The 14358-nt window shown below is 38.1% G+C and overlaps 1 protein-coding gene across 2 annotated transcripts in view; it reads left to right on the forward strand.

The window, feature by feature from the left end:
* Positions 1-3986: 3986 nt before the first annotated feature.
* The window catches only part of LOC122650123 (probable WRKY transcription factor 32), a 29112-nt gene continuing 18740 nt past the window's right edge, over positions 3987-14358 (forward strand). Inside the window, exons 1-3 of one of the 2 annotated variants that reach the window (XM_043843438.1) lie at positions 3987-4569; positions 5857-6542; positions 6634-6792. In XM_043843438.1, coding sequence (XP_043699373.1) covers positions 4141-4569; positions 5857-6542; positions 6634-6792 — 1274 coding nt within the window. In that variant the 5' untranslated portion in view covers positions 3987-4140. Of the gene's footprint in view, positions 4570-5832; positions 6543-6633; positions 6793-14358 lie in introns of both variants that reach the window. The other variant, XM_043843437.1, reaches the window with a different exon arrangement.

Consider the following 14358-nt stretch of genomic DNA (forward strand, 5'->3'; position numbering starts at 1 on the left):
ATTACATCACTGGATGATGTCTTTTGGAAAGAGGCAATCAAGAGTGAACTAGATTCAATCTTGGCGAATAACACTTGGGAATTGGTGGATTTATCATTCGGGTCCAAAACTTTGGAAACCAAGTGGATATTTCCAAAGAAATTAAAAAGTGATGGATCACTTGATCGTTTCAAGGCCAGACTTGTTGTCAAAGGTTTTAGGCAAAAGCCTAATATTGATTACTTTGACACATTTGCCCCGATATCTAGAATTGCCACGATAAGGATTATGTTGGCAATGACGTCAATATATAACCTGATCATCCATCAAATGGATGTGAAAATGACATTTCTTAATGGGGACTTAGAGGAGGAAATTTATATAAAGCAACCAGAAGGTTGTGTTGTAATTGGCCAAGAGCGAAAGGTTTGCAAACTTCGGAAATCCTTATATGGATTGAAGCAAGCACCAAAACAATGGCATGAAAAATTAGACAAGGTTCTAATTTCAAATGGGTTCGTTGTAAACGACGCTGAAAGATGTTTATATAGCAGGTTTCATGGTGGTAGGGGGAACAAACTTGGAAATGGTTAATCAAGCTAAGAAACTTTTGGTGTCTAGTTTCGACACAAAAGACTTAGGAGATGCTGATATGATCCTTGGGATCAAAATCACCAAGCAAGAAAATCATATTTCATTATCCCAAGTCCGTTATGCAGAAAACATACTTAAAAAGTATGGGTCCCATGAAGTTCCAGCGGTTAAAATACCTTTTGATATGGGGTGTCACTTGAAAAGGAACCTAGGTAAACCAGTGAATCAAAAAAGATATGCTCAAATTATTTGTTCGGTCACATATCTAATGAATTGTACGCGTCCAGATATTGCCCTTGCGGTAGGAAAGTTGAGTCAACATACTCATAATCCAAGTAAGGAACATTGGAGCGCGGTTGATAGGTTATTGAGGTACCTAAAAGGCACTATAGTGGTAAACCAGCAGTTTTGGAAGGGTATTGTGATGCAAATTGGATTTCGGATACAAACGAGTCCTTCGCTACTAGTGGATATGTGTTTACACTAGCAGGCGGTGCAATCTCATGGAAGTCCACAAAGCAATCTTGTGGGACAGGCTCTACCATGGAAGCTGAGTTCATAGCCTTGAAAAAGGCATGAACGGAAGCCGAATGGCTTAGAAATTTAATGGCGGGTATTCTATTGTGGCAAAAATCGGCGCCATCGGTATCACTACATTGTGATAACCAAGCGGCTATACATCTAGCCAAGAACCGGATATACAATGGTAAGAGGAGGCACATACGCCTCAGACACAATCTTGTGAGACAATACATAGATGAAGGAATGATAGCTATCGATTATGTGAAGTCATAAAGTAACCAAGCTGATATGTTCACAAAGCCTATGTCTATCAAGAACTTGTGTAGTGCATCTATAGGAATGGGGTTAATGCCTAATCCATAGGTCATGTGATGGACACCCTACCTATGTGAAGAGGCTAAATGCCTGAATTAGGTTCAAGGGGTACAAACAAAATCACCGGTTGACCGGTTTTGTACTACTACTTGTATAAATATTCATTCCAAGCTGTAGATGGTGAAAGTAGTACTACCACAAAGAAAGATGTTGAGCGGTAAAGCTCTTGATTAGTCTCATCCCAGGAAATGTGGGGGATGTGTCAGTTGTGGTGCACACCAGTGACTAACCTAAGTGAATGTAGGGGGTGTGGCCGCCGCCGATGAGAACTTATAGGCGAGTTCTCTAAAACATTCACGAGTTCAAGATAAGGGATATCGCCGGTTCAAAAGTCCAAAGTGATTTTATGATGGGTAGCGCAAGAGTCGACCTATGGGATATGGTTGATGGGACGGTCAGCTACACCAATGAGAAAAGGTTCAAGGAGTCTGACTCCACCTCTACTCTGTAGCGCGGTTCATTAGACCTAGTGTAGGTTCAAGTCCGGAAGACACCTACAACGATGTATCCTATAGTGTCTAATTCAGTCACAGCATGTATGTCTCGTGTCGTTTTGAAACTTGTGGGGGATTGTTAGATTTAAAATATATTTAAAATATATTTTATTTTATTTTAAGTTTCAAAATGTTTTGATTGCTTTGTTATGGTGTGGGACCCATGTGATCAAAGAAGTAATTCCAAAGGTTGTAACATTCTATGGGTACCCTAAAGTCTATTCATGGTCACTATCATGAGTGGGAAGGTGGGTCAAGGATATTGAATGAGATTGATTTCTCAATTCATGGACATAGGTGATGTCTCTCCCTTTATGGGGTATTAAGGCCTTTATGGTCCTTAGTGGAGAATGACCCCTTATGGGGTTTTAAGGCCTTTATGATTTTAGTGGAGAATGAATGAATTTTAAGGTCATTCATGACCCTTAGTAGGGAATGACCATGAATTTGAAATTAACCTCTAATTCATGTCCATAAATCTTATTATTTAATTTGGTCATAAGTGCATGATTATTCTTGGAAATTCCAAGGGAGTGCAAGGATTGGTCTTGGGCCTATATAAACCCAATCAATTGCTTTGAAAGAGATATCTTTGGATACATATTCATACCCATACTTAGCAATCACTAAGAGTATTATTCTCTCTCTCTCTCTCTTTTCTTCTAAGTGTGTTAGAGGGTTGTTGTGTTGAAGCTCTTGACTCCTTCAAGGGACTAGAAGGATTGTTTCATCTTCTAGTTGGAGGTTGTTTTATCTTGGGGTAGTGGTGCAATACACTCATTGGCAGTAGGAGGCATCAATTACCTTAAAGGCAGCACCACAAGTGTGACTCAACCTCAAGCTTGTTCAAGTTGTTACGAGTGTGGTTCTACATCAAATCCAAGCTTTGGTCTTCTCATTTCAGCCAAAGGTCAAGCCTAGTTTCTACTGCTTAATCTATTGTATTGCAATTCGTGTTGTTTCAATTATTTGTAAGGAATTGTAATACAATTACCCAACATTTATAATTCTAAATTAATATTAAGTATTAGGGTAAAGAATCTTTTAAGTCTGCGCCTCCTCACATGCATTATTATATTAATTTTTTTGGAAAAAGAATGTTGCTTGGTTGTGTGGCTGCTGCAATCAGACACAGGAGCATGTGAAATTATTTCGCCCAACCCCTATTGAAATAAAAATCTCATCCATATTGATACCCTTGTGCATGCTCATATTGGTCCTCTCAACGATCTCTTGCCTTTAATTTTTGTAAAGAGAGAAACAATGATTTAAAAAAATAATATAAGTATAGTGTACTCTACTTGCTCAGACCCTCTCCCTAAGTATTAGTATACAATATGGGAAAATTAACGTCACTTGGGCACGTGTGGTGCGTTGCCCCTGCACCCAGACACATGGATAAGTGAAATGGCTGCCATGCCCCCAAGAAACTCCACTTTTCCATAGGGGCGTGATGATCATTTTGCTTTGCCTTTGTATCACAGGGGCAACGCACCGCATACACCTAGGTAGCGTTCTTTCTCCCATACAATATATATAATTCTTACGAAAAAAAAAAAATACAATATATACAAATGAATTTTAATTTGATAAAAATTATATTTTTTTTTGGTAAAAATTTCCAAAATTTCCTCCATGTTATAACTTATAAGCCTGTAGTGATGATCTGATTTTTTTTTGGGGGGTAAACTAGTGATGATATGATTTGATTCATGAACTTCTGACAATGCTCTTGATGGACAAGATGAAAAATCATGAACAATAATCTATTACTATGTTCGAGTCAAAGCCAGTAACAGACTGTCTAACTGTGCCGTTAGATATCATACGTTATCATCTCAATATCCTGGCGCGGTGATTCTCCGCTCCATAAGAAAAGTAGATTTAAAAAAATAAAATAAAATAAAAAGTGAAGAGGAGAAAAGTAACGGCGTCGGTAACAGCAGTGGAACAACCTGGTCAATATTAGTCAAAAAAGAAGCTATCTCTTCAGTCCTTCCCCCATTTATGCTTTTTAAAACCGCAAAACCCCTCTCTCTCTCTCTCTCCCCCCTCACAATCTCTTCTCCCGGAAGCCCGCAACAAAACCGATTTTCATGCACGCAACCCGTTTCGGACATAAAAACCGTCCGAAACCCATTTTTGTTCACTGCAACTGCAGAGCTTTCAATCTTTCATGGCAGACAACAACAACAACAACAACCAGGGAATCAAAGCTCCCAAGGTAGTAGAAGACAATAAAAAAACAGAAGTAGCAATTGAGAAGATAGAAGAAGATGCAGAACAGGAGAAACCTCTTCCAGAGTTACATAGCTCTGTGGCTTCTGTAATTGAACCTGATCCTCCTCCGGTCGAACCGGAGTTCAGAGACCAGACTACTTCTCCTGCAGAAACCCTAGTGGTGCCTCCTCCTCCTTCGGGCAATGATCATGATTCCGATTGCTGTTCTTTCTCTCAGTTGCTTGCTGGGGCGATTGCTTCTCCGGGAGCGAATTCGACCAACCCTCTTTCTGAGGGAGTCGATGTGAAGCCAACTGTTTCTACTGATCCGACTGGGTATCCAATGGTTTGCCCACTGACATCCTTCGACCCCTCCGGATTCAAGGTTTGTCTGCTTTTCCAGTGCCAATTGTCTCCTAATTCTGTTGTTCTATCCAGTTCTGTAGTTTAGTTTTAGTTGCGAATAGTTTTCTAGTCTGTGATTTTATCGGTTATCTGACCTTGTGTGCGTGAGCCAGTAGAGGTGGGATTTTTTTTTTTCCTTCTTGAATTGAGTATGGTTTATTACAGTCTCGTGCAATTTGGACTGATAAATTGGTTATGGCTTGTTTAGTTTTATTTTTATTATTTTTTTAACTTTTACCATTAAGAAGTTGGTAGAGTGGTTTGACTTGTCTTTGGTTTCCCCTCTGTTTGCTCGCCTGAACATGTGTCCCCTCTCATCGGTTACTGTTCATTGAGCTTTGATGTAAATAAATTCTTAAAAATCCGACTGGTTTATGTTATTGAGTTTTTGCCATTAGTCACTATCTGAGAAGTATTCTGCACAAACACAGTGATTTACACTTGTTGATATTTGGTATGCAAGAGTAAAATATTTTACATGGTCAGTGTTTGATTATGTTCTTTATACTCCAAATAGCCCCGGGACCCCAGGTGTTAATGAATTTTAATGTTTGATCCAAGTCTGCCGTGGTGGCTTAAGTTCAATATGATTAGAGATTTGATGCAGATATCTTCCTTTTCCTTTTCCCTTCTTTTTTCACTCCAATAATTCAAGGAAATAGGAGATTCTGATCGCACAGAGGATGTTCTATTCTTATTCTCAAATTTAGCTTTGTTCACAGATGGGGATGATTGTATTCAGAATGGTTATGTGTTATGATTTATTGCAGATCATATTGTAGAGTTGGGTGTAGATTTTATAGGATACTGTTACCATCTACCCAGGTGGTTTCACTGATTCTTGTGTTTGAATCCTAATTGTTTATTTTTATTTTTAAACTTCAGGCGTTGAATGATTATTTACATGTTGAAGTCTCTTAGGTGTTATTGTAATTGTAGATTGTTTTGTTTTACTGCCTTTGTAGCTTGAGTCACAGACAATGTGGATGATATGGAGAGCCTTAATGTGGTCTGTGAAATCTGATGAGAAAATTATTATGCCACTTAGATTAGGCTAAAAATATAGATCCAGTAAAAGATGTAGTTCTAAAATCTAAATATATTTTTCCTAATTACTGTTTGATTCTGTACCAGACTATGATGCTCCAGCCATAGGACTATGTTGGTAGGACAACCACTGGATATGATTGCATCAGTATAAGTTGATATTTTCTTTCTGTTTATTATCTTTCCTCCTTTTTAGGGGCAATTTGGGATGTCTCATCAGGAAGCCTTGGCAAGTGTGACAGCTCAGGCTGCTCAAGCTCAGGCACAGAAGCAGCTTCAGATTGAGTATGCATCACCTTCATCAGAGTTATCACCTGTTTCTCGTACACAATCCACATCATCTCCACAGAGTTCCACAACACAACAACAAGGACTGGCACCAGTTCCTCAAGAAAATAGTATCTCTACACCAGAAGTGGAGCAGCAGAATTCCTCTGACGAGAAAAATAAATCAGCTCTAGTTGTTGCAAAGACACCCACCAGTGATGGGTACAACTGGCGAAAGTATGGGCAGAAGCAGGTCAAGAGCACTGAGAGTTCTCGAAGCTATTACAAATGCACATTTTCTGATTGCCATGCTAAGAAGAAGGTTGAGCGTTGTGATCACACTGGCCGTGTGACTGAAATTATCTATAAAGGTCGGCATAACCATGAGCCACCTCGAAAGATTAGGTGCACTAAAACAAGGAGGCTTGTGTCATCTGCTGGGCCTATTGTAGAAACTGAAACTATAGATCATCCAGTCAAAAGACTTGATGATTATGAGCCATCTACATCAAGGGGAGAACCTAGTCAACCAACACTGCCAACACCTGAACAGAAACGACATAGCTCAGATGCTTCTGGCACAGGTGCTGAAACTAAAGCTGAGGGAGAAAATGGTGATGAACCAGAACCAAAGCGAAGGCAAGAATAAAGTAGAATGACGTTGTTGAAAATTTCCTGCTATTAATATATTTATGTTTTTTTTTTTCTCTTTCTGTTTCTTGGTTTTCAGGATGAAGGACAACAATGTAACCTATTCAGGTCCTGTACTTAAAACAATCAAGGAGCCTAAGATTGTTGTTCAAGCAGCTGGTGACGTGGGGATCTCAAGTGATGGCTACAGGTGGCGTAAGTATGGGCAGAAAATGGTGAAAGGAAATCCTTATCCCAGGTTCCTACTCATTTTATTTTATATATTTGGTTTCTTTTATATTTAGTGGTTATTGGCGTTGAAAGTTTATTATTGCTATATAGCTGATATGATGCATGATTAAAATGATTTGTTAGTCTACTCTAAAAAATGATGGCTGCATTTTGTGTCTCTCTTTCTCAGTTAGTTCCTTAATAAGGGGAGATGCTCATTTGTTGGGGGAATATGGTTATAGTATGCGGCAACTAGTATAATGATAGTATGACATAGTGAGACTTTTTTATTGTTCTTTCACTCATAGTTTTCACAGTAGACAAATATTGTTACAATTAGTTGTTGCAAGAGCTAGATTCTTTTTTTAATTTATTTATACATTCACAGTCAGTAGAAATTGCTCAAAAAGAAGAGATAGAAGAAGATCAGATAATGGTGTTGGCCAGTAATCATTGAGATCTGCAGTATCTCTGTTAGCAAAACACGATTTGAGTGAATGGCTTGAATGATCTAATTGATCAGACAAGCCCTTTATTTTTAATAAAGGGAAAATTACAAAGGGGGCAAAAATACCCCTACACTAGCCGACTCTATAAGAGACAAGGCTATACCTAATGAAATAATAATTAAACTACCCCAAAAGGGCCAGAATACCCCCACGGTATTCTGGTGTATATATTCCAACACTCCCCCTCAAGTTGGAGTGTACATATATCAAAAGGAAACTCCATCTTGAACTAATAAATGCACTCCAACATTCTAACAATCTCAATGAATAAATAACAAAATTAAGGGTGGGGAAAGATGTTTTTATTCAACCTAAATGGGAGCAAACAAACAACTCAAGAATTCCAGTTTGGAGGAAGTCCTTTAACTTGGATATGCCTAGAGAGAGCATGGTTTAGGTGTTCATGATTTGATCCTATACTACCTAACACAAGTCTTATTCAATTTTGTGCATTGTGATCTGATCTATGCAGATGCCTAGAGCTTAGTTGAAATTGTCATGATTTGATAAACTAACTCACACAAGTTCTAAGGTGTCTTCGTAACAGAATGGATGTACTCTTATGTATTTATTCCTTTCATGAATGAGGGATTCGAGGTGATATGGGTGCTACCTTATTGGCATAATTTCAGTCTCCTTGGAGCTTGACTGGATTGCTGATTTCATTTAGAATGGTCTTTAACTGTATTGATTCATGATTTTCCTGGGCACTTCCTTCCACTGTCTTCAACGTAAAGACATTTTATGTTTCTTGGTTTTTTAGGTGGAAGCCGAATATATATCTAGTCTCCATACCCTTCAATCAAATATTTGGAGAGATGAATTATTCCTGTTTCATTGTCCTGTGAAAAAACTAAGAACTTTTTCTTCTAACAACAATGTCACCTTTTAAACCAACCACTAACTTCATTGAGTCATGTAAAGTTTATTTTATTTCATTTCATCTGATCTGTTTCGAGGTACTTACATCATTGACTTATTAAGCTAGAATTGAGACTGGTAAGCCAAGTCATCAACGTCCTGCATCTTGGAGAGGACTTGCAATAACTGAAGGACCTGTTAAGTGGAGGGGTTTGTTAATTTCATTGATTGTTAAGCATGATTTAATTTTGTAGCATGCCAGGGAGTTATACTAATGGGCTTAGAAACCATGCATATGGGGACTCGTCAGGGTATAGTATTTGATGTTAAAATTGAGATGTTTGGGTATCATATTCATTTTACTTACTCCCATAGGAAACTGCATAAACTTGAATGATTTATTTTGTCTGCCTTGAAACTTTCTATAGGGGAAAAAATATGTGCGTAGAGTATGCTAGTCTTTCATTTATGCCATACCAAAATGGACAAAAAGGAAAAAGGAAATCCAAAACCCAGGAATCCATGAATCTGTAATATCAGTAACCAATGCATGTTGGATCCATAAAAAAACCTCGAGGGATGTATGTGAACTACCCATGGAGGAACCAAATTGTTAATGGTGTGTAGTAAAACCAAAGAGGGCAGGCATGTCAATTTGGCATTGGGGTGATGTAGTTATGATTGTCCAATTGGGTCAATCATGCCTCGGAAGACTTTATTTTGGCCCATGGTTGGGTTTTATGGACCTTGGACTTCTTATTTTCGAGTTTATTGGTGTAATGGGCCTCTTTTATAAACCCATATTTGGGGTCTTATTTTGTACACGGGATTAAGTATATAGATAAGATTGTGTGGGTCCCATGTGTTGTTAAGTAAGTTAGTTTAGTCTAGGATTAGGGCCTTATTAGTTAAGTTTTTTATGTCTTATTGTTGGTCAGTAGTTTATGTTGTTGGAAGTCCTTTATAGCAGGTATTTGATCAGTTTAAGTTAATTTTTATTTAGGTAACTTGAAGGGATAGTTGTTTATTTGGTTTAGGAGTCCTAAAGTCAGTTCATTTGGTATTTATAAATAGAGTTGTAATTCTACATGTATTTATGAAATTTTGGAATGGAAAATTAGTTTGATTTAGTTAATATTGAGGTAATTCTCTCTCTCTTCCCCATAACTTCTACCTTTCCCTTTCTTCTCCATCCTTGTGGCTCCATTGCTAGCAGTCTCTTCCCTTCCATTTTAAAAGAAAACCCACTACCATCAGATCCTTTGATCGATCTGCATTATTTGGCATTAGAGCCTAACATGGCAATGGATATCTTTATTTTCAAGACTAGACTTCACTTGTCCAATATAAGAAGTGTTATTTTATTCATAGATGAAGGGAGAAGTGAAAATTTCATTTCACAGTCTCTAGTAGGGATGTCTAAGACGGATGAGATTATCATTGAATCTGACAATGATGTTTTCATCCAATATTTTAGTTTCTTCCTACTTTCATTGTGCTAGATTTCATGTGTTTCCTTCTTCCAAGCATGTCATCATAGTTGGTCAGTCATGGATGGAAAACGGAATTCTGTCCTTGATCGTGAAGGGAACTCATATATGTTAAAGCCCTCCCTTCTATGGCACACTATTGTCTTGAAAGTTGCAGCATGATAGCTCTTTAATGCCGGTTGAAGCGACACCAACAGTGCAGCCACAAGATGTCATGCCAAAATGTCATCATAGTTGGTCAATCATGGATGGAAAACGGAAGTTTGTCCTTGATCGTGAAGGGAACTCATGTATGTTAAAGACCTCCCATTTACAACACACTATTGTCTTGAAAGGGTTGCAACGTGATAGCTCTTTAAAGCCAGTGGAAGTGATACCAACGGTGCAGCCACAAGTGGAATTAATTGACGGTCCGATGGAAGATTTAGAGCCCAGAGAACAGTTTCCAATCGGAGTAATGTAATAGACTAGAACCAGAATAGGTCTAATCCCAGGCAAGATCAAATAGAAAATCTCCAAAGAATAAGAAAGAGAGCAATGGGATTCCCAAGAGAACAATGGTATCTCAAAAATTGGTTGGAGAAGAATGATGAGATCCCAAAAGATAACCAAAAGAAATAATCCCACCAAGTAATAACCTGTTGAAGCAGCAATCAAGAACAAATAATCTCCAGAATAAAGAGGAGCCGATCAGAATAGAGAGAAACAGAGATCAAACAGTACTTTGGGTTTTGAGAAACCCTAGATTCTCCTATATCGATGTTTGGATTGCCCCTGCTGATTCGGTTGATGGAGATGTACCCTGGCAGCAATGATCTTGATGTAGTAATCTTCAAGAAATTGATGAGAACAAACTCTTGAAAGAAATCCCAGCAACTTGTAGCACTCTTGAGATCGATTTGAACGAAATTAGGTTTTGGATTAAAGAACCGATGGAAGGGGATGGGGAAGGGAATGAGGAAAGGTGGGGTTGGCTATCTCAGCCTGGGTATCTCACCCATCCTATCTTAGGGTTTTCACAAAGGCTCAAGCCAATATTTCATTAATCAAAATCGTGTACAATGCTGGCCTCCCTTACAAATTTATATAGAATACATAAAAATAAACTCAGAGTCTAAAAAGGAAAGGCCTAACCCTATCCTTAACTAATAAAGCATCCTGAATTGACTAGGAAAGTGAAATAATAAAGGAAATAGACTCAAAACAGGACTCTAACTAAACTGACGAAGTAAATCCCATTTTCCTACTTTTTACCCATATTTTAGACTCATTAAATTGGCCAATTACAAAGTAAACCCATAGGATCAAAGTCCCGATACAAATATGACCCAACCAAAGCTTATTTTCAATAAATTAAACCCTTTAGATGACCTATCTACATCATGGAGGGATGCCATTAGGCCTTGTAAGGAGATCGAGACAGTTGATTTTCTTCTTCCTCCATATATCTTGGACGTCCGGAAGCGGACTGTTGCTGATTTATGAGCAGCTTTGGATTGCCATCAAATCAAAGCAAGTGTTCGACGACGCTAATCGAGTGGTGATGATCCTCCCGTTCTCCAAAACTTGAGGGTGAGTTTTTTCAAACAAGGGGGAATTGATGCAGTAATGATTGTCCAATTGGGCCAATTAGGCCTCAAAGGACTTTATTTTGGCCCATGGTTGCGTTCAATATATCTTTGGTTTCTTATTTTTGGGTTTATTGATGTGATGTGCCTCTTATATAAGCCCATATTTAGGGTTTTATTCTATACACGAGATTAAGTATATAAAAATTAGGGAAGCAGTTTTCTGTATGGGAGTGTGGCCTACGCCAACACTCTCATGTGTCTGTCTCTCTCCTCTTTAAAACAAGGGGGTAGAGGTGTCTTTTCACATGGGGATGAGAGAGATAGACTTATGGGAGTGCTAGGCCACACTCCCGACAAAAATCTTTTTCCCATAAAATTATATAGGTCTCATGTGTTGTTAAGTAAGTTAGTTTAGTACATGGAAGAAGAAGGTTTCGACCGAGTTCTCTCGGTTTCAATGCCTATCGAGACGAGATAAGGGTCGAATCTATATTCGACCAGGTTTTGATGGGTTTCACATGGTTTCAACACTATTTCGGCCACATTTCGGTAATTTCGCAAGTTTCGACTTGAACACCTATATAAATTCACTTATCCCCATCGAAACTTGAAGACACCTGGTTCAAAATCAGGATAGGAACTTATTTATGTCATTATATTTATTTTTTCATTTACTTAAGATTTTATTCATAAATAAGCAAATACCCCCTATGTGAATCCAATAAAAATATTTAAAAAATCAAATTCTAAAAGGATAAAAAGTTAACCCCCAGTTTAAGAACAAAAACAGGATTTTCGACGATAGGTGAAATTTTCAACTTTCTAATGCTGGGGGTTTTCTCAAATCAAAAAATTCCATAAATATTAATATGGTAAAACATTGCTAAAAACCAAAAGAGTGGTAAAATATTCATTTGTTTTGATATCTAAAAAAATATTTTCATTCAGAGCGATTTTGACAACATTCACGCACACCAAATACGGCTTGTCAGGAACACAACTCCTTCAATATAAATCAAATTTAAGCAATTTTGAAAGAGTTATGTTCCAGTCAAATCTTATTGATACCATGTCCAAGAACAGTATACACTATCAAACTCGGGTCAAAACCACAAGTATTATTTTGAGTGTTCTCTATGTGAAACTAATGCATGGATTGAGTTCAAAATGTCTAAAGTAAGCAGCACAACAAGAATCAGGGCAAAAAAATAACTTTTGGGCCACGAAACCAAGGTTTCGAGTTGGCCTGGAGAAAGTACTAGGTTTCGACAGAGATATGGTCGAAACCTTGGAAATCTTGATTTCTTTGGCTGGTCAAAATCAGTGTTTGCACCAAATCCTTGATCATTGGTTTAGTCTAGAGAAAGTCCTTATTAGCGAAGTATGTTATGTCTTATTGTTTTTGATGATACTTCATCTTCGTTCTACTAATCTTAAGGCCTCTTGTTTCCAAGGTTGTTCTCCAAAGCTCTAACTTACCGTTAATCCCTTCTTTTGTCTCATCTACTAAAACGATATCATCAACGAAGAGCATGATATCGCAAAGTGACTATTTTAGATATCTGGGGTCTATCATAAATAAAGAAGGTGACATAGAGGATGATGTTTCACAGAGAATTAAAGTGGGATGGATGAAGTGGAGAGGTGCGTTCGGAGTGTTGTGTGACCAGTGTTTTCCTTTAAAGCTTAAAGGAAAATTTTATAGGGTTGTTTGTTCGACTGGCCATGATGTATGGGGCAGAATGTTGGGCCGTTGAAAAGTGTCATATTGATAAGCTTTGTGTAACAGAGATGAGGATGTTAAGATGGATATGTAGAAAAACAAGGAAGGATTAAGTACGAAATGAACTTATTAAATCAGACTTGGGAGTAGCCCCGATCGATGACAAACTCTGACAGAGTTGTTTAAGGTGGTATGGTCATATTCAACGGAGGCCTAGTGACGCCCCAGTAAGGAGGAGTGATATGATTCCGATTGAAGGAGCTAAAAGAGCTAGGGGCAGACCTAAATGACCATAGGAGAGGAGAAGTGGTGAGAAGGACATGCATAGGCTAGGGCTTGTTCCAAGTATGACCTCAGACAGAGCCTACTGAAGGTCTATGATCCATGTCGCAGACCCCATTTAGCTGAGATTCTCCTGACGAATTGGGCTATGCCTCTTTCGTCTTACTATGTTTCATCTTTCATCTTTCATTTCTCTATTTATTTCCCATCGTTCTCTCATCTCTTTCCACTTTTTTTTTTGGGGGTTAAAACTATACTTTGTTTTGTTTGGATCCATGTAGCCGACCCCATTAAGTTGGGATAAGGCTGAGTTTATTGTTGTTGTATTGTTAGTTAGTAGTTTATGTTGTTTGGAGTTACAACAAGTATTTGATCAGTTTAAGTTAACTTTTATTTTTGTAACTTGAAAAGATAGTTGTTTATTTGTTTTAGGAATCCTAAAGTCGCTTCATTTGGTATTTATAAATAGGGTTGGCATTCTACACGAATTTATGGAATTTTGGAATTAAAATTTAATGGGGGACCAGAAAGGAGAAAAGAGAAGCTTGGAAGAAATCAGAGTTGCAAGGGGGAAAGAGAAGAAACCGTGGAGAAGAAGAAGAGAGAGAGAAGAGGGGGGGGGGGGAGGAGGAGTGCATACACACACAAACTCAAATGTCAATTCATTCTTCGTTATCTCCAATGATGGGGAATTACATTATATATTAAGAGAAATAAAAGACTCCTAAAAATATGACTCACTCTCTAACTAGGGGACTGTTTTCCTACTCAGCCGTTTAAGAATCCTTTTCTCAACAGCCCTAAAAATCATCACTTGGCAAATCAGATTGGCCTAAATTTTGTGGACGGGTAGACCCTTTAGTCCCCTACTCGCTTAGTCACTTGTCCACTTTTGGTCCAAACGGAGTTTACCGAGTGGCAAATAGAGCTTTGAAAATTTCCTGGACTATGGAAAAGTGCATAGTAGTATTAGAGTACCGTACACGTGCATAGACATACATGGGAGAGTATTTGATTGAATTTGAGTATGAAGTTTGACAGATGACTGATCCAGAGCATATCCTCTCTATCCAACGGTCGGAATTGCTCCATCATTTGTTCACGTGGGTCAAAATGGTGGCCATGGAAACAATTTCCTCCTTTTCCCAAATCTCTTAG

Source organism: Telopea speciosissima, chromosome 2, assembly GCF_018873765.1.
Source record: "Telopea speciosissima isolate NSW1024214 ecotype Mountain lineage chromosome 2, Tspe_v1, whole genome shotgun sequence".
Classification (NCBI taxonomy): domain Eukaryota; kingdom Viridiplantae; phylum Streptophyta; class Magnoliopsida; order Proteales; family Proteaceae; genus Telopea; species Telopea speciosissima.